This window comes from Ipomoea triloba, chromosome 12 (genome assembly GCF_003576645.1).
Source record: "Ipomoea triloba cultivar NCNSP0323 chromosome 12, ASM357664v1".
NCBI lineage: Eukaryota > Viridiplantae > Streptophyta > Magnoliopsida > Solanales > Convolvulaceae > Ipomoea > Ipomoea triloba.
In genome coordinates, this window is record NC_044927.1 from 12,078,590 (window position 1) to 12,099,907 (window position 21,318).

The 21,318-nt window shown below is 35.5% G+C and overlaps 2 protein-coding genes across 9 annotated transcripts; both read left to right on the forward strand.

The window, feature by feature from the left end:
* Window positions 1-1,652: 1,652 nt before the first annotated feature.
* On the forward strand, window positions 1,653-3,538 carry LOC115999101 (zinc finger BED domain-containing protein RICESLEEPER 1-like). The gene is made up of 5 exons (XM_031238869.1): window positions 1,653-1,901; window positions 1,983-2,324; window positions 2,595-2,992; window positions 3,084-3,197; window positions 3,247-3,538. Exons 1-4 carry the CDS (start codon window positions 1,745-1,747, stop codon window positions 3,129-3,131), a joined length of 945 nt encoding a protein of 314 aa, XP_031094729.1. The 5' UTR covers window positions 1,653-1,744; the 3' UTR covers window positions 3,132-3,197; window positions 3,247-3,538.
* Window positions 3,539-6,859: 3,321 nt separating this feature from the next.
* LOC115999099 (tyrosine-specific transport protein) lies at window positions 6,860-13,516 on the forward strand. Of its 8 annotated transcripts, XM_031238864.1 has the most exons (6): window positions 6,860-7,235; window positions 7,980-8,043; window positions 10,620-10,894; window positions 11,002-11,050; window positions 11,598-13,136; window positions 13,277-13,516. In XM_031238864.1, the coding sequence occupies exons 5-6, from the start codon at window positions 11,668-11,670 to the stop codon at window positions 13,353-13,355; spliced, it is 1,548 nt and encodes a 515-aa protein (XP_031094724.1). In that variant the 5' UTR covers window positions 6,860-7,235; window positions 7,980-8,043; window positions 10,620-10,894; window positions 11,002-11,050; window positions 11,598-11,667; the 3' UTR covers window positions 13,356-13,516. The 8 variants fall into 8 exon arrangements, with proteins under 8 accessions (XP_031094724.1, XP_031094721.1, XP_031094727.1 ...); XM_031238861.1 differs by lacking the exon at window positions 11,002-11,050; XM_031238867.1 differs by lacking the exons at window positions 10,620-10,894; window positions 11,002-11,050.
* Window positions 13,517-21,318: the final 7,802 nt, after the last annotated feature.

Genomic DNA, 21,318 nt, shown 5'->3' on the forward strand with positions numbered 1-21,318 from the left:
TTTTTTTTTTTTTTTGGATAGAAGAAATATACTACTGTTTTTTTTTATAGAAGAAATATACTACTGTTTTTTTATAGAAGAAATATACTGTTGTGTTTGTTTTTGGATAGAAGAAATATACTACTGTTTTTTTTTTTTGGGAGAAAAATATACTACTGTTAACTGTTAAGTGCTGCTATCTTGCATTCTTGGAACATAAATTGATTAGTGTTTGGAAACATAAATATACTACTTTAATTACATATTTACATTTAATTCAAATATTCAATTAAATTTAAACATTAATACTTTATTATTGACTAGGTTTGCTTTGGTTCATAAACCTTGAGATGAGTACATCTAAATTATGGTCAAATTCAGAGTCTTGAGATTCAGTAGCCAATTTACATTCTTGTGCTTGCTGCTTTGTAGTAATTACTAATTAGTGTTTGGACTTTGGCTTATGTTTTGGTGTTGTGAACTTAATTAGTTTTATTATTATTTTCAGTAGTCATGTCCACTGAAAATTCATCTATTCCTCAAAATACATACACCTCAAGTAATGCAGTTGGTGAAAATATTGAAACAAATATTGAGGTGAATGAACAAGCTGGAGCATTTGAAAAAATAGGATTACATTCCAATGACCATGATACACAACAAAATGAAGAAACAGTTAGCCAACAAGATTTTCAAACAAACAAGAGAAAAAAGACATCATGTGTGTGGGATGATTTTACAGTTATTGAGCCAGATGGAATAAAGAAGGCAAAATGTAACCATTGTCATCAACAATTCACATTAACTAAATCGGGCACCACAAGTAGCTTGAAGAGGCATCAAGCTAAATGTGTTACAAGAAAGACAAATTTGAAGGTAACTACATAAATTTTCTTTAGCTTAAATTTTCTATGCATCAATAATAGTAATTGTATTATTGATTTTGTAGATGATTGATCAACAAATGAAGTTAAATTTTTTGCCAAGTGAGGGAGTTTCATCTTCCATTCCTCCATTACATCCTGGAAAGTTTGACATGGAATTAATGAGGGAGTCTGCTACTCATTGGATCATGATGCATGAACATCCATTTACCATTTTAGAAGAAGTGGGATTCAACATTATGATGAAACGAGGTATGCCCGAGTGGAAAAAAATTAATAGAAACACAAGCAAGGCAGATTGTTTGAAAGTTTATGAGCTTGAAAAGAAGAAGTTGAAGAACAGTCTTGAATGCATTAGTAAAGTAAGTTTGACAACAGATTGTTGGAAATCAAAAAATCAAAAGATTGAGTACATGGTTGTCACTGGCCATTGGATTGATTCTTCGTGGAGATTGCAAAAGAGAGTTTTAAGCTTCATCAACATTCCACCACCGAGGGGAGGTCTTCAGATTTCTGATGCCATATTCAAATGCATGAAAGAGTGGGGCATTGAAAAGAAAGTTTTTACAATTACAGTTGATAATGCTTCAAGTAATGATTCTGCTATTCGGTATATGAAGGATACACTCCAAAGATCAAGAAGTTTGGTATGTGGAGGACGTTTATTTCATGTTCGTTGTTGTGCGCACATTTTGAACTTGTGTGTACAAGATGGATTAGAAGAGATCCGACACATCATTAGTGATGTTAGAGATAGTGTGGAATATGTGAACCGATCAAAGGCTAGGCGTATACAATTTGCAGATTGTGTGCAACAATTGCAATTGAAAGATAGAAAATTGATTCGTGATTGTAAGACTAGATGGAACTCGACTTTTGAGATGTTAAGTTGTGCACTTAAGTTCAAAGAAGCTTTTAAGATGCTACAAGATCGTGATCCATTCTTTGACAGTTGTCCATCGGAAGCTGATTGGGATAATGTTAGCAAAGTTTGCTCAATATTAGAGGCTTTTTGGATAGCAACTCACGTAATTTCAGGTTTGTTTCTTTTAATTTGATTCTTCTTTAAGTACAAAACTTTGTTTCTTCTAATTGGTTTTATGTTGTTACTTGTTTCAGGTTGTGAGTACCCAACTTCAAATTTATTTCTTCAGGAAGTTCAAAAAATCAAATCAGCATTGGATGGTCGTGTAGATGATGAAGATTCCTTTATTCGAAATTTGGTTCTGATAATGAAGATGAAGTTTGATAAATATTGGGGTGAGTGTAATTTGTTGATGGCTATAGGTGCTGTATTTGATCCAACAAAAAAAATGCTTGCAGTTGAATTTTGTTTTCCTAGACTTTATTCTAGTAAGGAAGCTGCAGAAAATATTTCAAAAGTGAAGGAGATCATTAATACTCTTTATGAAGAGTATGTTGCTAAATCAATCAACCAAGGAATTTTTACAAGTCCGGCAGGTACTTTGCAGTTTGCACAATCAACCAAATAATTATTTTTATTTTATTATTTTATATTAACAATTTAACTTTTACACTAGGTTCTTCAATGGCTTTTGAGAGCCANCAAAAGTGAAGGAGATCATTAATACTCTTTATGAAGAGTATGTTGCTAAATCAATCAACCAAGGAATTTTTACAAGTCCGGCAGGTACTTTGCAGTTTGCACAATCAACCAAATAATTATTTTTATTTTATTATTTTATATTAACAATTTAACTTTTACACTAGGTTCTTCAATGGCTTTTGAGAGCCAAGTCAGCCACCAAAGTTCTACACATACTTGGGATGATTTTGATGCATATTGTGCACAAGTTGAGACTGCAGAACCTAAAAGATCAGAGTTAGTGGACTATTTAGAAAAAGGGCGTCTTAAAAAGAATGAGCTTCCTAGTGACTTTTCTTGTTTGGACTGGTGGAAGATGAATAGAATGCAGTATCCAATACTGTCAAGAATGGCGGCAGATATTTTAGCTATACCTGTTACTAGTGTGGCTTCAGAAGCAACGTTTAGTGCTGGAACAAGGGTAATTGATTCTTATCGTGCATCATTGTTACCGGAAACAGTACAAGCTTTACTTTGTGGGGGTGATTGGCTTCGACATATACACGGAGTTACCAAAAATAAAGTAAGTTTATTTTTAATCTATAACTTTTCTACATTGTCTTTTAAAAATATCTAGTTAACTACAAGCTTGTTTACCTTTTATTTTTTTTCAGAAAGATAAATCGTACCAAGAAATTTATCTACCTTTATCCAACTCATGAAAGTACGATGAAGACTTGTAGTTGATGTGGAATTGTCAGCTTGTATGGACTATTGAGTACTTTGAACTATGCAGTTTGGAATTGTCAGCTTGTATGGACTATTGAGTACTTTGAACTATGCAGTTTGGACTTATGATGTATTATTAGTAATGTATGAGTACAAAAATTATTATTATTATTTGATGCATCATGCATGTAGTTAATTAAGTCAAATTCGAGCTCCAACACGAGCTCGAACTCGAGCCATGACGAGTCGATATTCGGCTCGAGCTCGAGCTCGAGTTCGAACAGTCGAGCCAATCGAGCCGAGCTCGAGCTGCTCGAAAATAAGACGAGCCGAGCTCGAGCTTCATTTTTTGAGCTCGATCGAACTCGAGCCGAGCTCGAGCTCTCATGTTTCGAGTCGAGCTCGAACTCGAGCACCTCTAAGTTCGGGCTCGGCTCGGCTCGTTTACACCCCTACTCTATGCTGTATTTCAGGGAATTTAAAGAAGATTTTGATTCAGAAGCTGTTGCTATTCAGTATTGGAAAAACATCACCAACAATGCCCCTTACTACTCATCAAACCTCAAGGAAAATCTCATCACAAGGAATGCTTTAAATGCTATCAGATTAGCCTTTGCAGTGAATCACTCCGGCAGAACCACCAACCGCAACAAGGTCTATAAGCAAGATCTCTTTTATATGTGGTGCATGGAGAATGATGTGGGAATCAACATGGGCGTGCAAGCGCGAAAATGGCTCCAAACCCAGCTTAAGCCTAAGGTTTAGACTGTTTTCATTGGACCTTTTGTTACTAGACTATGCCAAGGGTTGGGCCTTACAAACCTTCTTATGGGAGAAAAGGATGAAGGTACCACGATTGCTTTCACTATTGGTGAGTTCTTTGCTATGAATATGAGGTTGGGAGGTGATAAAGCACCAGACTTAGACGCTTCTGATGACACCGACGAGGAAGAGAATGAGGAGGAGGACGCAGAATAGGAGCAAGGCCCTACTTCTATGGATTGGGAAACGACTCAGACTTTCCACAGGCAGCTCCATACTGAGCAGATGACTTTTTGGCATGAGCAGCGTACTTGGTAGGAAGGCCAATTCACTTCCATNTTGTTTCAGGTTGTGAGTACCCAACTTCAAATTTATTTCTTCAGGAAGTTCAAAAAATCAAATCAGCATTGGATGGTCGTGTAGATGATGAAGATTCCTTTATTCGAAATTTGGTTCTGATAATGAAGATGAAGTTTGATAAATATTGGGGTGAGTGTAATTTGTTGATGGCTATAGGTGCTGTATTTGATCCAACAAAAAAAATGCTTGCAGTTGAATTTTGTTTTCCTAGACTTTATTCTAGTAAGGAAGCTGCAGAAAATATTTCAAAAGTGAAGGAGATCATTAATACTCTTTATGAAGAGTATGTTGCTAAATCAATCAACCAAGGAATTTTTACAAGTCCGGACGGTACTTTGCAGTTTGCACAATCAACCAAATAATTATTTTTATTTTATTATTTTATATTAACAATTTAACTTTTACACTAGGTTCTTCAATGGCTTTTGAGAGCCAAGTCAGCCACCAAAGTTCTACACATACTTGGGATGATTTTGATGCATATTGTGCACAAGTTGAGACTGCAGAACCTAAAAGATCAGAGTTAGTGGACTATTTAGAAAAAGGGCGTCTTAAAAAGAATGAGCTTCCTAGTGACTTTTCTTGTTTGGACTGGTGGAAGATGAATAGAATGCAGTATCCAATACTGTCAAGAATGGCGGCAGATATTTTAGCTATACCTGTTACTAGTGTGGCTTCAGAAGCAACGTTTAGTGCTGGAACAAGGGTAATTGATTCTTATCGTGCATCATTGTTACCGGAAACAGTACAAGCTTTACTTTGTGGGGGTGATTGGCTTCGACATATACACGGAGTTACCAAAAATAAAGTAAGTTTATTTTTAATCTATAACTTTTCTACATTGTCTTTTAAAAATATCTAGTTAACTACAAGCTTGTTTACCTTTTATTTTTTTTCAGAAAGATAAATCGTACCAAGAAATTTATCTACCTTTATCCAACTCATGAAAGTACGATGAAGACTTGTAGTTGATGTGGAATTGTCAGCTTGTATGGACTATTGAGTACTTTGAACTATGCAGTTTGGAATTGTCAGCTTGTATGGACTATTGAGTACTTTGAACTATGCAGTTTGGACTTATGATGTATTATTAGTAATGTATGAGTACAAAAATTATTATTATTATTTGATGCATCATGCATGTAGTTAATTAAGTCAAATTCGAGCTCCAACACGAGCTCGAACTCGAGCCATGACGAGTCGATATTCGGCTCGAGCTCGAGCTCGAGTTCGAACAGTCGAGCCAATCGAGCCGAGCTCGAGCTGCTCGAAAATAAGACGAGCCGAGCTCGAGCTTCATTTTTTGAGCTCGATCGAACTCGAGCCGAGCTCGAGCTCTCATGTTTCGAGTCGAGCTCGAACTCGAGCACCTCTAAGTTCGGGCTCGGCTCGGCTCGTTTACACCCCTACTCTATGCTGTATTTCAGGGAATTTAAAGAAGATTTTGATTCAGAAGCTGTTGCTATTCAGTATTGGAAAAACATCACCAACAATGCCCCTTACTACTCATCAAACCTCAAGGAAAATCTCATCACAAGGAATGCTTTAAATGCTATCAGATTAGCCTTTGCAGTGAATCACTCCGGCAGAACCACCAACCGCAACAAGGTCTATAAGCAAGATCTCTTTTATATGTGGTGCATGGAGAATGATGTGGGAATCAACATGGGCGTGCAAGCGCGAAAATGGCTCCAAACCCAGCTTAAGCCTAAGGTTTAGACTGTTTTCATTGGACCTTTTGTTACTAGACTATGCCAAGGGTTGGGCCTTACAAACCTTCTTATGGGAGAAAAGGATGAAGGTACCACGATTGCTTTCACTATTGGTGAGTTCTTTGCTATGAATATGAGGTTGGGAGGTGATAAAGCACCAGACTTAGACGCTTCTGATGACACCGACGAGGAAGAGAATGAGGAGGAGGACGCAGAATAGGAGCAAGGCCCTACTTCTATGGATTGGGAAACGACTCAGACTTTCCACAGGCAGCTCCATACTGAGCAGATGACTTTTTGGCATGAGCAGCGTACTTGGTAGGAAGGCCAATTCACTTCCATTTCTACGAGGCAAGACGTCCACACTGAAGAGCTTAATCGCATGCGAAGAGCAGTGGAGGAGAATGATAGAAGAATTGCAGAGCTTGAGGCTAGATTTGATAGCCAGTTCCACCCTCCCTCCTTCGGCGATCAGTGATGCCTCCCTCACCCGTTCTCGATCCTGACATTTGACACTTGATTGGAAAGTCCGATGGACATTGTTTACTTTGGTTGATTGTCCCATCTGAACACTAGGTTCCCTATGCGCGGGGTTCCGACCTTTATTTCTTTTACTTTGCTTTATTTTATTTTTATCGCTTTATGTTATTTACATTCCAACTGCTTTATGATAAACATTATTTTTATTGTTAATTTATGCAAATTCGTTTTATTATTTATTTACAATTTTGGTTAATTTTGTATATTCTTTTATTTATTTTAATTATTATTTTTGTTTGGCCTTTTAGTATCATTTTTTTTAGTTTAGATAATAAAATTGTATTGGTCCAATAGTTCAAGCCCTAACATTTAGAGCCCATCAATAAAGTTATTGTATTCTTCGCTCATTCCGTCAATTGGGGCATCGACGAACGAGAGAGCCGAAAGTTACACTAAACTCTGGCAGAGATGCGGTCATCTTGGAGATCCGATTGAATAGCGGAAGAGCTCGGAAAAGCGGTTGGACTGAGCATTATAAATAGAGGGCAACGTTGCAAAGGGAAAATCATCAATTACCGGACCAATTCTGGTTCGGCAGCAGAGGAATACCAGTAGCAGCTTCAATTCCGATCGGCAGTGAACTAATTTCGGGCGGCAGAAATTCTGGTTTGGGCAAATTCTGTTCGGCGTCGTGGAGAATTTCTGATCAGCGCAACAACATCAACTCTAGAGAAAATCAATTTCGGCGCAACTGCAGCAGCTGGCAATTGGCTTCTAATTCTGGTTTCAATTTCTTCTTTATTTTCACTTTGCCTTACGTCATTTTGACTCTTTAATTCTCAAATTGCAATTTTGATTGTTTTTAGTAGCTTTGATTTTAGTGCGTAATTGGCAGTAGCTGTTTTCATTTCCTTTTTATGCTTTTAATTTGAGTTTAGGAATATTAGTCATTATCATCTCAATTCATTATGTTAGCATGAAGTACACTGTTACTATTTCATTATTACAATGCTAAACACAATTTAAGTGCTCAATTGTTTGCTAGTTGAAATTTCCTTACCATAATGATAGTTTATTCATGATCTTAGAGTTACTTTTTCTCTTGTAATCTCTTACTTATTTACAATCTTATTGTCAAGGTTTTCAATTGCTTATTTCGGTTCTTGGTTTTTTTCCTACATAGCATTTGATTTAGTTATGACTTTTTGGTACCGCATTTATTGCTCTTTAAATCTTTGAGTCAATTATTTTCAAGTAATTAAATTGCATAGTCTTAATTCCCTGTGGGATCGACCCTTGCTTTGCACGCTATACTACAATTGACTCGTGCACTTGCGAGGACTATTTAAAATTGTCCATCACTTTACTTTTATGCACTTTAAATATCCGCATTTCTATTTTGAATAATTTTGCTTACATTTTATTTTTATTATCTATGTTTATGTTTATGTTTTATTTCTATCAGCTTGCAATAATTGAATAGTACTCCGAAAACCCTTTTGTATGTTATGTCTCCATTTCTTATAGAGCATATATAACGGGAGCAGTCTCATGCTGGAAGCTAAAGTGTGGAAAGAGGGATGCATACTTGGTTTATCCTCTTATCCCTTTTCTAATTTTAAGCCCCGTTTTGATCTTTAAAGTGTGGAAATATTTGTTTATATAGCTTTGTGTATGTGTTATGATAGAGCTTACCATGTTAAATAGGATCGTTTGATGCATACCCTATATCCCAGAGCAAATTCCAAAGTGTATGTGTTATGATAGAGCTTACCATGTTAAATAGGATCGTTTGATGCATACCCTATATCCCAGAGCAAATTCCAAAGTGTGGAAAGGGATCTTTTATTTGTCTAATCTTTAGAATCCCTGTTTGTTCCTTTACCCTATATTGTATGGAAACATCGAGGACGATGTTTATTTTAAAGTGTGGAAAGGACGCACTTTGTGCTTAGTATGCTTATATGCTTAGGAAAAGGAAGTTAAAGCTCTTGGGAATGATAAGCGGGTGCAATTGCAGTTTGAAAAAGAGAGTTATTATTTGTGTTATCTAGAGAGAATTTTGACTAGATGCCCAAAATTTTTACTCTTGAAATATCTTTGAGGAAGTTACTTTTCGCACCCATGAGAGTGTTTAGAGCCAAAATAAATTTATATTATTGCCTGCTTGCATGATGTTCACCTCTTATATACGTAGGACCTTAGTCAAGGATCTCTCGAAGTGGGAGTGTGCACTCTTTAATTTGAGAAAGATAAAATTAGCCAGGCCCGGAATTGGACTAATTTGGTAGTGCATGGGGCAAAAGGTGAGCCTGTTGGTAAGCTTAATAGAAAAGAAAAAAAAATCCCTTGATCATAAATAGAAAAAGGCATGAAAGAAAAAAAAATCCCTTGATCATAAATAGAAAAAGGCATGAGGGAAAAAAAAATCCCTTGATCATAAATAGAAAAAGGCATGAGGGGTTGACATGGAGAGAAGTCGAAAAGGCAAAAGGCCAATCACCAAGTTTAAAATTTGAGGGAAGCCAATTCGTTGGGTTCTGCTCAACCATAGTGTTCGGTAAGCAAAAAGCTTTATCTGGAGTCGGTTGTTCACATAAAAAGATCCCAAGAATTGAGAAAAAAAAAAAGATGAGGTGAGCCGGCATGGAGATCCATGTGAAGTCGGGTGGCTCGATGACGTTATCCTAGGAAGTGAGAAGAAAAGAGGGACCGTGCTAAGCCAAAAGCGGTGAGTGGTCCATGCCCCTACCCTCATTTACATTTACGTTGGGCTTTGGCGTATAAGGTTGGAAAAGTTTATTAGCTAGTGCACATCGTTCCCACTAGTGGGATCGGCTAGAGGCCCTATTTAAATAAAAGGTGAACCAAAACTTCGAAAATGCATGCTTACGTATTGTGCGAGGAGTGTGATCCTTTATTTTACTTGTTTATCTACGAAAGGTTTTTATTTCCCAAAAATATTTCTTGAGTTGATGACATCTGACCAAAATCCTTTGTAGATAACACAAATGATTTCTCCCGTTTCAACAGTCTTAGACACCCATCATTTTGACTTGCCAAAAGCTTTGTTTTACATGAGAAGATATCTCGGAGACTTATGTGCTTAGATAGTAAATTGTCTTGCTTGAGGGCAAGCAAGAAGCAAAGTGTGGAAAATTTGATAAGCCTCCGAGATACCTTTAAATCAAGCACATATTAGGGTGTTTTGTCGCGTTTATAGTATCCTTGCATGATGAATTGTGCTCATAAATGCTTGAAAATCACTAACCAACACACGAAAGCTACTTTTAGCCTAAAGGAGGTGAAATAGGAGCCCCGGGAGCAAATATGAGCAAAAGTTGAGCTTAAAGAGCGAACCAGGCAAGATCGGAGCCCCGGAGGACCCAACAGGATGGCCACACGCGTGTGAGCGTGCGTGCAAATAATCCAGTAGCCTCCCACGCACACTCACACGCGTGTGAGCAGGTGTGGAGACTGCATTGCGCGAATTTTGATTAGGGTTGCTTTTTCGGAGACTATTTAAACCCCTTTTCAGAGGAGGAGAGGAGGTTCCCAGAAAGTTAGTTTTCCTTTCCTTAGTTTTTCTTTTGGAGAACTTTCTCCATTTTTCTTAGTTTTTCATTTCTTAGTTTAGATAAATCTCCATTGTAGAAGACAACAAGTTTGGATTGAAGGATTACTTCACTTTAGGTGATCTCTATTTCATTTCTATTATATTTTCTTATCTTGTTCTTGGATTGAATTAGCTTTTGTCTTGGATTTCATATCATGAGTGGCTAGTTTAATCTAGGGATTTGGATTGTGTGATTGTATGTTGCTAGTGTGATGCTCTTATATCTATATTTGGATCTAAATGCTTAGATTGTTGGATTAGGGGTTGGGCATTAATGGGGGATGAACGGATGTTGTGCGCGTTTTGCGCACAGCAGCGCCCGGGCGCGTGCAATGCACGCTCAGGCTCGTGTTGTTCATCTTTTTTAATTTTCTTTTTTAAATCTTATTTATTATTATGTTTTTCCTCTCCTTCTACTTTTTCTTTACTAATCACACTTATAAAAACCCTTAAAAATTTTTACTAATCACACTTATAAAAACCCCTAGAAATAACCCCTCTGTGTGGTAGCTTTTCTTAACACACTCTCACATCAGTATTTCCTTGTTTAGGTCAGGATTTATGTTTTCAGTCATCGACTCAAAAAATAGGCTCCTGGGTGGTAATGATTCACAAAAGGGAAGATGGGCAGGCCGCAGGCGGACGTAGGAGTGAGTGGGGTAGGTCCCTTCACATTTTAGCCATTTGTGAGTAGGGACTAGGGGTGGGGTCTGTAGAATCCAAGATTCCGCTTTAGCCGCCTGAGAACCCCTCACCTGCTTCGCTTCTTCAGCAGCGCACAGGAGAGTGGCTGACAGACGGCCTTCTCACTCTGCTGCTTCTCCAGGTTCATCACTCTCCTTTTTCCCTCCCATTCCAACTTCACATACGCATTCCTATTTCTTATTATTACAGTATTATGCTCGATACCATGAATTTCTACTTCACATCTAGATAAAGTCCTAGGAGACCCACTGATGTTTCTTCAAGCTTCATGAGAAAGGTAATGTCCCAAATTATTATATTTAATTTTACCACTCTGAGCTTGACAAGGAAAAATAAGTTCTTTAATTTGTCAGTGGCCATAATTTTTTTTAAAATTTTTTTTAGCACATTCGAAATGCTGTTGAACTTGTCGTAAGATTACAAGATCTTTGGTGGGTATACTTTGTTTATGCTTTTGTTATTCTCTACCTGGAATTTGCGCATTTTGACTTTTTATTTTTTAGTGTAATGACAGATCCCGCAATTTGCTTTTCAGAATCATATAGTGGCAGTGCCTGATACAAATGTCCTTTCCTATTTCTTTTTTAATTTTCTCCTTATTTTGCCATTTTGTTAGTCTGTTTTAATGTGCATAGTGTAATGTTACCCCCCAGAAGTACATTCCCCAACCATTATAAATAAAATGCTCTGAAATGCAGCTGTGGTTGTATTTAATCACCTTCCAAAAGTACAGTGCCTGTTAGTGTTAAGCAGTTGTTTTGGTTTATATTAAGGAGATACTAGAACAAAATACAAGTAGGTAAACACTGCTCTCTTCCTTTCAGATATAGGAGGCTTGATTGGTGAAACGACAGGTCGAATGTGAAAGGAGTAAAAGACTTGAAGAATCTCAACATGCTTTTCTCAATACAGCTCAAACCTTGCTTGTTGAAATATTCTAGCTTTTGTCGTGGAAAAAACAGAGTGCTCATTAAATCTACAAAGGGAATATTCGATGAGGGTGCTGATCCATATTTTCCTTTATGTGTCAAATCTAGAAGGCAGAAAAGTTTAGCTATTTCGATCAGGTCAAAAACTAGCCTTGAGAGTGATAGTGATTTGGATGGTCATGCTAATCATCAACAATCTCATGAAGCACCTAAGGAGAAAAGCTTCTTGGGTGCTGTTGCTTTAATTGTTGGAACAGCTGTAGGGCCCGGTATGCTGGGATTACCTGCAGCGACTGTAAAAGCAGGTCAGTTGCCTGCAACTGTTGCCATACTCTTCTCATGGATTTATGTTGTTTCATCAATCATTCTTGTTGCGGAGCTTAGCTTTGCAGCAATGGAGGAAAATGGAGCAGCTGAAGTCAGCTTCACTGACCTAGCAAACAAGGCATTTGGAAGTGGTTTTGGCACTTTTGTTGCTTTAATCTATGCTTCGCTTAGTTTTGCTTTGTTGGTCTGCTGTGTCTCTGGCATCGGTTCGCTCATTTCTCAATGGTTTCCCAAGTTAAATCCAATCGTGGCCAATGCATTATTTCCATCCGTTGTTGGAGCCGTTCTAAGTTTGTTGCCTTTCAAGGCTATAGACGTGGCTAACAGGTTTCTCTGCATCGTTATGTTATTCTCAATTAGTGCACTAGTCACAGTTGGTGTGTTTGTTGGGGGGACCAACATATTAGGTTCCTTTGCATATGCCTCATGGGCACCTTCCACCGTTTTGCCTGCGATTCCTATTGCTGTACTTACAATGGGGTTTCATGTCACTACTCCTTTTATTTGCAAGATTGCTGGGAATACAGTCAATGAGGCTCGAAAAGCTATACTAGTTGGGGGTGCTATTCCATTAATTATGGTTCTGTCATGGAATTTGATTGTTCTAGGGCTTGCTAGAACCGGGGCTTCTTCCTCAATCACGGATCCAATCTCGCTCTTGCTCTCTGTTAACCCCTCTGCTTTGCCTGCAGTTCAAGGTTTCGCTCTCTCAGCCCTCGCAACTAGCCTCATAGGCTATGCTGTAAGTTTCCCCAAACAACTCATTGACACCATGGAGTTGATACTTAATACTACTGGCAATCCAATAAAGGCCCCTTCGGGTGAAGTTGGGAAAGTGGGCTTAGCCACCTTTAATGGACATTCGGGGAAGATTTCGTATTGTGGAATCAAATGCTATGCTTCAGAGGCTGCACGGGAGACTGCTTCGGACTCGCTGCAAAGCATAGTGATGCCAATTGTACTCGCGTTGCCAGTCCTTATCGCATCTTTCTTTCCCTCAATGTTCTCTAGGGCTCTAAATTTTGCCGGAACTTATGCAAACTGCTTTCTATTTGGCATCCTTCCCCCCATTATGACTTTCATCTTTCAGTCCAGGAGAAAACTAAGGTATGTATTAATTCAAATTATAGAAATCTGAATGCATTTGCTGCTGGAACTGAACCTTCTTTTCTTATTGTCTTATAACACATTGGATGATTCAGAAAAAATGTCTAATCTACATTTCTTTTGTCTTTTATTTATACCAGGCTATCAATCCTACCAGGCGGAGATGGTACACTGCTTCTTCTCTTGGGCATTTCTGTTATACTAGCAGTTTGGCACTAGATGGCTTGTGGGTTGTAAGGTTGTATCAACATAAACAGCTCTGGTCACCTACTATTCTTAATCCTTGTGCTCTGCTAGCTTCAATATTGCGGAGTATTTCTTTATTCTTGTGCTCTGCTACCTTCTATATTATTACACTTAATCCCCACTCCCGCCCTCAATAATCTATGGCAGTATGGCACCGATGCAGTGCGAAGAAAAGAGTTAAAATCACAAATGGTCCTCTAATTATTAGGCTATTACTCCTTTTAGTTCTCAATTTTCAATTTGATCAAAACATGTAACTTGACTTTTTTTCTCAAAAAAAAAAAAAAAAAAAATGTAACTTGACTTTCATTTTTGACCAAAAGTAGTGCTCAGTTAAATAGGTGTTAAATTTAGAGGTATTATCGACAAACTGCCAAGGACCTTGTAGTCCAGTGGCATCAAACCCTTCCCTTTATATGGGAGGTGGTGGGTTCGACTTTCAATGGGGTAATACTGACTCTTGTGCTTATAGGTTAAGAAAGTAGTTATGAACAGATACTGCATTGTCAATTTTTTTTTTATTATATATTTATGTAATAAAAGCAATAATTAATTATAAACAATTCTAATATTTGAAATAACATGGACATCAAAGTTTGGTCATGAGGAAACCACGCCGCATGAGCCGAATTGGCTTGTGGAACTGCAATGTTTGTTGTGGTTCGGAGGAAAGCATTGATGCACGGATAAATTTTTTATTATTATATATTTATATAATAAAGCAATAATTAATTATAAACAATTCTAATATTTGAAATAACATGGACATCAAAGCTTGGTCATGAGGAAACCACACTGCAAGAGCCGGATTGGCTTTGTGGAACTGCATTGTTTGTTTGTCGTGGTTGGGAGGAAAGCATCCGGACATGGGTGACTACCATAACTCCATTAACCCATGTCATTGAGGAAAGACACTACTTGTGTCTTTCAAAAGAGTTAATTCTATTTTTGGTCTTAGATTTATATGTAACAATCCACTTTTAGTCCTTTTTTATTAAAATATACTCATTTGGTCCTAGTATTATTGTGGCATGACCAATTTTAGTCCTACATCAACAAAATTATTGAAATATCATTAAATACAAAGACGTTTCAATCTTTTTTACACAAAGTATGTTAAACCGCTATATTTTTTAAGTTTATTTTTTTGAAAGCATTCAAAATTGAAGACCGAAATGTCCTTGTATTTAACGATATTTAAACTGATTTGTTGATAAATGACCAAAAATGGTCATGCCACAATAATACTAAGACCAAAAGTGGATGTTCTAATAAAAAGGATTAAAAATGGATTGTCACCTATAAATCTAGGACCAAAATTGGAATTAACTATCTTTCAAAACAAGAAATTTTTGTGAGTAAGCTTAATACAAATAAAGAGGCGAGCAGTAGAAAACGAATTAACACCCATAGAGATAGAGAAGGGTCCCTTCAGAGGAGTTAACATATCCGTCAACCACTGTATGAATTGTATTGAATGAACTTGATTACAAGAGTACATGCATGTGGGTATATATAAAAAGGTATATATATAAGGAGAATCATAGGAAGACTAGGATATGGAGGCTATGATAGGAAGTCATAATCTGACTCAGATACTAGACCTGGCAATTATGGACACGACCCGTTAACACGACACGAAACCGGACACGAAAATAACGGGTTAGTGTTTAGCCTTAACGTGTCCCGGGTCGTTAACGGGTTGACCCGTTAAGGACCCGTTATGTTTCGTGTCTTAACGGGCCAACCCGTTAAACATATTAAAAACCCGTTTAACCCGTTAACATTATCGTGTTCACCCTTTTACACGAACCCGTTAACACAAACCCGTTTACAACACGCTAAGAACTAAGGATGAATTTACTAAATTAGGCCAAGATCCTACAATTATTGATGTTAAACAATATGAAATTTGAATATTTATTATTTTCAATTTTATTCTAAAAACTAGTATGAACTTCTTTAATTATGAGTTTTGGATGCTATTTTATCATTGTATGAATGTTATAAATTGAATTTTTTTTAGTTTGTTTGATGGATTGAATTGTAGGTTTTATTTTATTATTTTTTATTATATATATATAACTTAACTTTAAATTTTAGTTTTTTAAATATATTAATAGGTTTAGCGGGTTTAAACGGGTTTCGTGTCATATCGTGTCGACACGAACCGAAACCTGTTAACAAAACGTGTCTATCGTGTCAACCCGCTTAACCCGTTAACAAATCGTGTTCGTGTTCGTGTTAAAAATTTGAACCCGTTAACCTTAACGTGTCGTGTCCGTGTTTAGCCTTATCGTGTTCGTGTCGTTATCGTGTCGACCCGTTAACGAACCCGTATACACGAATTGCCAGGTCTATCAGATACATAGAGTCCTAATATTGTACATTTATTTGAAATTTTAAGATTTGTATATTAGTGTTGAAATTGATTACTTAAAAATTATTTAGGAAAAGTCTAAACAAAAAATAAAAGGAAAAGAATGGCTAATTGATATTATTTTAAGTAACAAAAATATACTATAATCAAATGAACGGAATCTCTATGTTTAATTACCATAGTAAGATTAAAGTGTTAAACACAGGTTGGTAATATGGACGTAATATGTGTATGTTTAATTTCCTTTAATTATGGACGTAATATATGTATGTTTATTTTCATTTAATTACCCACAGTAATATGCATATGTTTAATTTTCTATATGGGCAAGAAAATTTATCATTAATTCCAATAAAACTGAAATCATTTTATAATGATTACAATATAGTAATTAAGGAGTATATATTATACTTATTAATATTATGCTAATTATAACATCCATGTAATCTGAATAATTATGGTAAATAAAGAGTGTATATTATTCTTATTAAAATAATATGTGTATGTTTAATTTTGTTTAATTATGGACGTAATATGTGTATATGTCTGTTTAATTTTCTATATAGACAGGAAAATTTGTCATTAATTCCAATGAAAAAGAGCTCGTTTTATTATGATTACAATATAGTAATTAAGGAGTATATATATTATATTTAATTAATATTATGCTAATTATGACGTCTATGTAATCTGAAAAATTATAGTGAATAAGGAATATATATTATTCTTAATAAAATAGCGTGTATGTTTAATTCCGTTTAATTATGGACGTAATATGCGTATGTTTAATTTTGTTTAATTATGTCTGTAATATGGGTATGTTTAATTTCTTTTAATTATGTCCGTAATGTATGTACCATTCATTTCCTTAATTGATTAGATAAAATTTATATTACGGCAAATATAAAAACAGTTTAATAAAAATATATTATGTGAATTAATTCCTTAATTACCATAATTATTAATATTTTATTCAAAAAGTAACCATTAGCATAATCTTATGTGTAATAATATGTGAATTAGAATAATTTTCATAATTGCATGGACGTAATAATCTGTGAATTAGCTTAATAATCTATGAATTGGAATAATTATCATAATCTTTTTTAATATCCTTTAATTATGGACGTAATATGTGTATTATCAATTTCCTTACATGATTCAATAAAATTTATATTATGAAAAGTATTAATTCCTTAATTGCCATAATTTTTAATATTTATACAAAAGTAATCAAAGGAAGTGCACGGGTAATTAATACGGAGTATTATTTTAAGTAAAAAAAATATAAAATCTTTGTAAGAAGGGATTCTCGATGTTAAATACAGTTGTTAACTACTACAAGTTATTTAGATGGTAAATAGTACTCCTCTGTCCCATTTTATCTGTCTTACTTACTATTCATTGGTCAAACCAATCATTTCTTCTTTGTGTTTAATAGTATTTTTAGTGTAGTTTCTAAATATATAAATTTTGTATACTACTATTAAACTTAATATTATAAAAAATTACATTCGAAACAATTTCAGTCAAGCCTCGTTAACCGAATCAGACACATAAAATGGGACGGAGGGAGTATATGGTAATTGACTATATAGATTACCATAATAAACGGTTTAACATATGGATCAATATTATAAAAAAGAGAGGAAGCCTTTTAGGTAAGTTATATTAGAAAATCTATCAATTTATTAAAATATGATGGAAAAATTATATTAGAGAGATTATATTAGCTAGGAAATTGATTAGCTTGTATCCGCTAATTTTTTCTAATTCTATATTTGTAACTATAACGGTTTTAATAGGAAAATTTAATATATATATATATATATATATATATATATATATATATATATATATATATATATATATATATATATATATATATATATATATATATATAAACAAAAGTGTCATTTTCCCGCTCATTTTAGTCAAAACTATTTAGTTTGAATTTTGAAATCAATCAACATAAGATTACAATACTTAACAAAATTAAATCATATTTAAGTGAATACCATAAATTTGGTAAAGTTTACCGAACAAAGTTATTAATGATTTATGTATACATGTAATGACTTTATTTGGTAGTTAAGCTTTATATATATAGAGGTGTCATCATGTGCGGCCTGGTCATTAGGTGTGGTCGTGCGATTTATTTTCAACCATTAGATCAGATCAAATCATCAAATAAACGCACAATATATATATATATATATATATATATATATATATATATATATATATATATATATATGTTACAAAATACACCATTCCACGTACTAAAATGCACTAGAGGATCGATAAAACACATCATTCCACACTATAACCAAATGCACCTATTCACTTAAAATTCATCAATATATGTGATAAAACGCATCATTCTACGTATTAAAATGTACCACAACGTGCCTCATGTCAGATTATAAGCATACACTATTTACACATATTTGAAAACATGTGCTAAAATATGCACCATTCTACGTATTAAAATGCATCATAACGTGTATTAAAATGCACAATTCCACTTATATAAAATCCCCATCCCATATTATAAGCATGCACTATTACACTTTGTTGGTCCCGATAGGGTGGGAAAAGTCTATGGGGAGGTGAATAGACTTTTAAAACAATTCAAAATATTATATCACTTTAACGAAGATAATTCAAGTGAATAAATTCAACTTGAATTGCACAGCGGAATTAATAATACGGTAAAGTGCTATAAATTAATCAACGTAAATATGAAGAGATAGACTGCATGCAACACGTTAGAAATATTTAGAATAGCTCAAATAATCAGTAGGAACAAACAAACCCAGATGTGTAATCTAACTTACACGTATGAAATGGGTTGTGAAATAAATAGCAAGATAGAATATGATATGTCAGGAGTAAAATATATCTTGCATGCAAAAGTGCTTTCACACAAACCCAAATGATAAGGTGAATAAATAAATATGAGATGAATAGTAAATGGGTTAGCTTCAGATTAGTTTGCAAAAATAAAGCTACTACAAGAAAAGTAAAGAGAGAGAGATTTATAGTGGTTCTGAAGTGGTGTAATCCTCCTAGTCCACTCTTCTCCTTTCACTCCAATGAGGGAAATTCACTATCTCGTTCGCCCATATACAAATAGTGATTCTCCAAGTGCTACACAAGCACTTCACCGAGTGTCTCGCACAAAGCTACACTCAAACCCGAGCTTCTCGCACAAAGCTAAGCTCCCGAGCTTCTCGCACCCAACTATGCTCCTACAACCAAGTGTCTCACACAAAGCTACACTTGTAATTCGGTGGAATTGCAATTCAATGAGTAAAGTAGGAATTGAAATTACAGTGTTTGATATGCAGAAATAGGAGTACAGGGAATTGAAAGGTAAGAAGCGACAAAATGACTCAAATGCCCTTATGTTGTGGTAGATGTTGTAGTAATAATAGTAGTCGTAATAATAATAATAATAATAATAATAATAATAATAATAATAATAATAATTCTTTCAAAAAATAATAATAATAACAATAATAAGTATAATAATAATAATTCTTTCAAATAATAAAAATAATAATTCTTTCAAAATAATAATAATAATAATAATTCTTTCAATTTCTTTAAAAAAAAAAAAAGAAAACAAAGGGTATGAGAGGAGGGGCAAAATTGTCTTTACACCAACAAATTGCCCCTCCTCTCCACCGAATTGCAATTCATGGGGGGTACCTCATGAATTGCAATTCATCATTTGGAAGGAATTGCAATTCCGCGAAATTGCAATTCCCTCCAACCAAATACTGTAGTTTGGGAATTCACTGAATTGCTCCCCCCAAACTACATCCAACCAAACAGGCCATCGGCCACCGCTGGCTGACGACGGAACGCATCGTAAATTTCAATTAAAGGGTCCTCACCAACAAACAACATAAAAGAAAATCCAATATCACCATTAGATTTTGATTATGAACAGAAACTGGCATAAAAGCTGTCATGCGTTTATTAAGATGAAAGGTATGGGATTTTGATTGAATAGTTGACTCAGCCCCTTGTTGTTAGACGCGCATCCGTTTTCTTGCTGCGTTATGTCTTTGGTAGGCTTTGTCGGATGAATTTGAATTTTGCTTGCTTATCCCTTCAAAAAGTCTTCTAGCAATCTGACAAGTATGTGCCTTGTAACTTCTAGCCTCCAATTGTGACTTCTTACACCTTCTGGTAGTGTAAACATTTACTTGTTCACTTTTGATAAATCAAATATTTCTTTTCAATAATTCACTTTGTGATTCTTGCTTGAGCTATAAATAATTCCACCGAAAAAATCCTTGACTTTTTCATAAATCAAATCAGCTCCAAGTAGAAAATATTTGATTTTCTTCCTTCGAATTTCTTCTCGCCGGTACAGTCATCCTCTTTCCATTTTTGGAAATCATCCTCATCCTAAATTGAATTGAGGTCATCCGTTTTCTAATTTGGAAGTCATCTTCATCATGATTTGGAATTGAAGTCATCCTCATCTTGATTATTTCCAATTTTTGAAAGTCGGATCTTCTCCTTCAATTGATTGAAGTCATCATTTTCTTGATTGAGATGTCACTCTCTCCAATTTTGCAATGTCAACCTCATCCTCTTCAATGTCATCGTCTCGATTTCAATGTCATCCTAATCAATTTGATTGAGACTCATCCTGATTTCAATTGATTGAGGTCATCTTGATCGATGTTGATGGGGATGGGATAAGCTCGGTACTTGGAGCTCGGAATAGAGGAAAGGACGACTAACGGGAAGGACTAAGGCTCGGGATTTATATTCAGAAGAGAGAGAGCGGTCCGATCGACATAGGAGCTGTGGCCAAGTGAAGGGGAAGGTCGGTAAGGATAAGGCGGGTGCAATGAAGGTGGTTTGGGAAGTTTCCTAAAGGAGGATGGAAGGCAGTTGCAGATTTTGTGATGGAGATATGGAAAGAAGATCAAATAGATTAGAAAATATCCCAAATGTAATAAGGAAAGGAAATCTTAAAGCATTTATGATAGTTTACGGTTACCAAAAGGGAGAAATCCCTCCTAACTTGTATAAATAGAGGGTAAAGCCTTGAGAAAGGAAAGCAACTCAACATCAAACCAAAAACTCTCTCAAGACATTCTACCACACATGTACCCGACTCATACAAAATATAGTGGATTTCGGCTTGGCATCACCCAAAAAGGCCCATTGTTTCAACTTTTGGGTTTCTACATTAAAATTCTTGTGTTCTATTTATTTTTTCCTCGTCGAAGAGGTCTCCAAAGACCCTTAGGGGCTGGAAGAGTGATTTTGAGGACAAATTAACTTACTGGATAATGCATGCAAAGGATAGCAAAAAGATGACGGCGTTCCATTCATCTGAGGCCCGAAGGCCGGATAATTACATTTAAAATAAAATGAAGGTGCCAATGGTGCACCCCTTTGGCAAAAGGCAGCAAAAGAAGGGTATTTATAGGTTAAGCCCAAACCTACTTGGTCGAAGGAACAACCTCAGAAGAGACAGTTGGAGTGGCCGTGCAGGAGCGAAAGTACAGTCGCAGAACACTT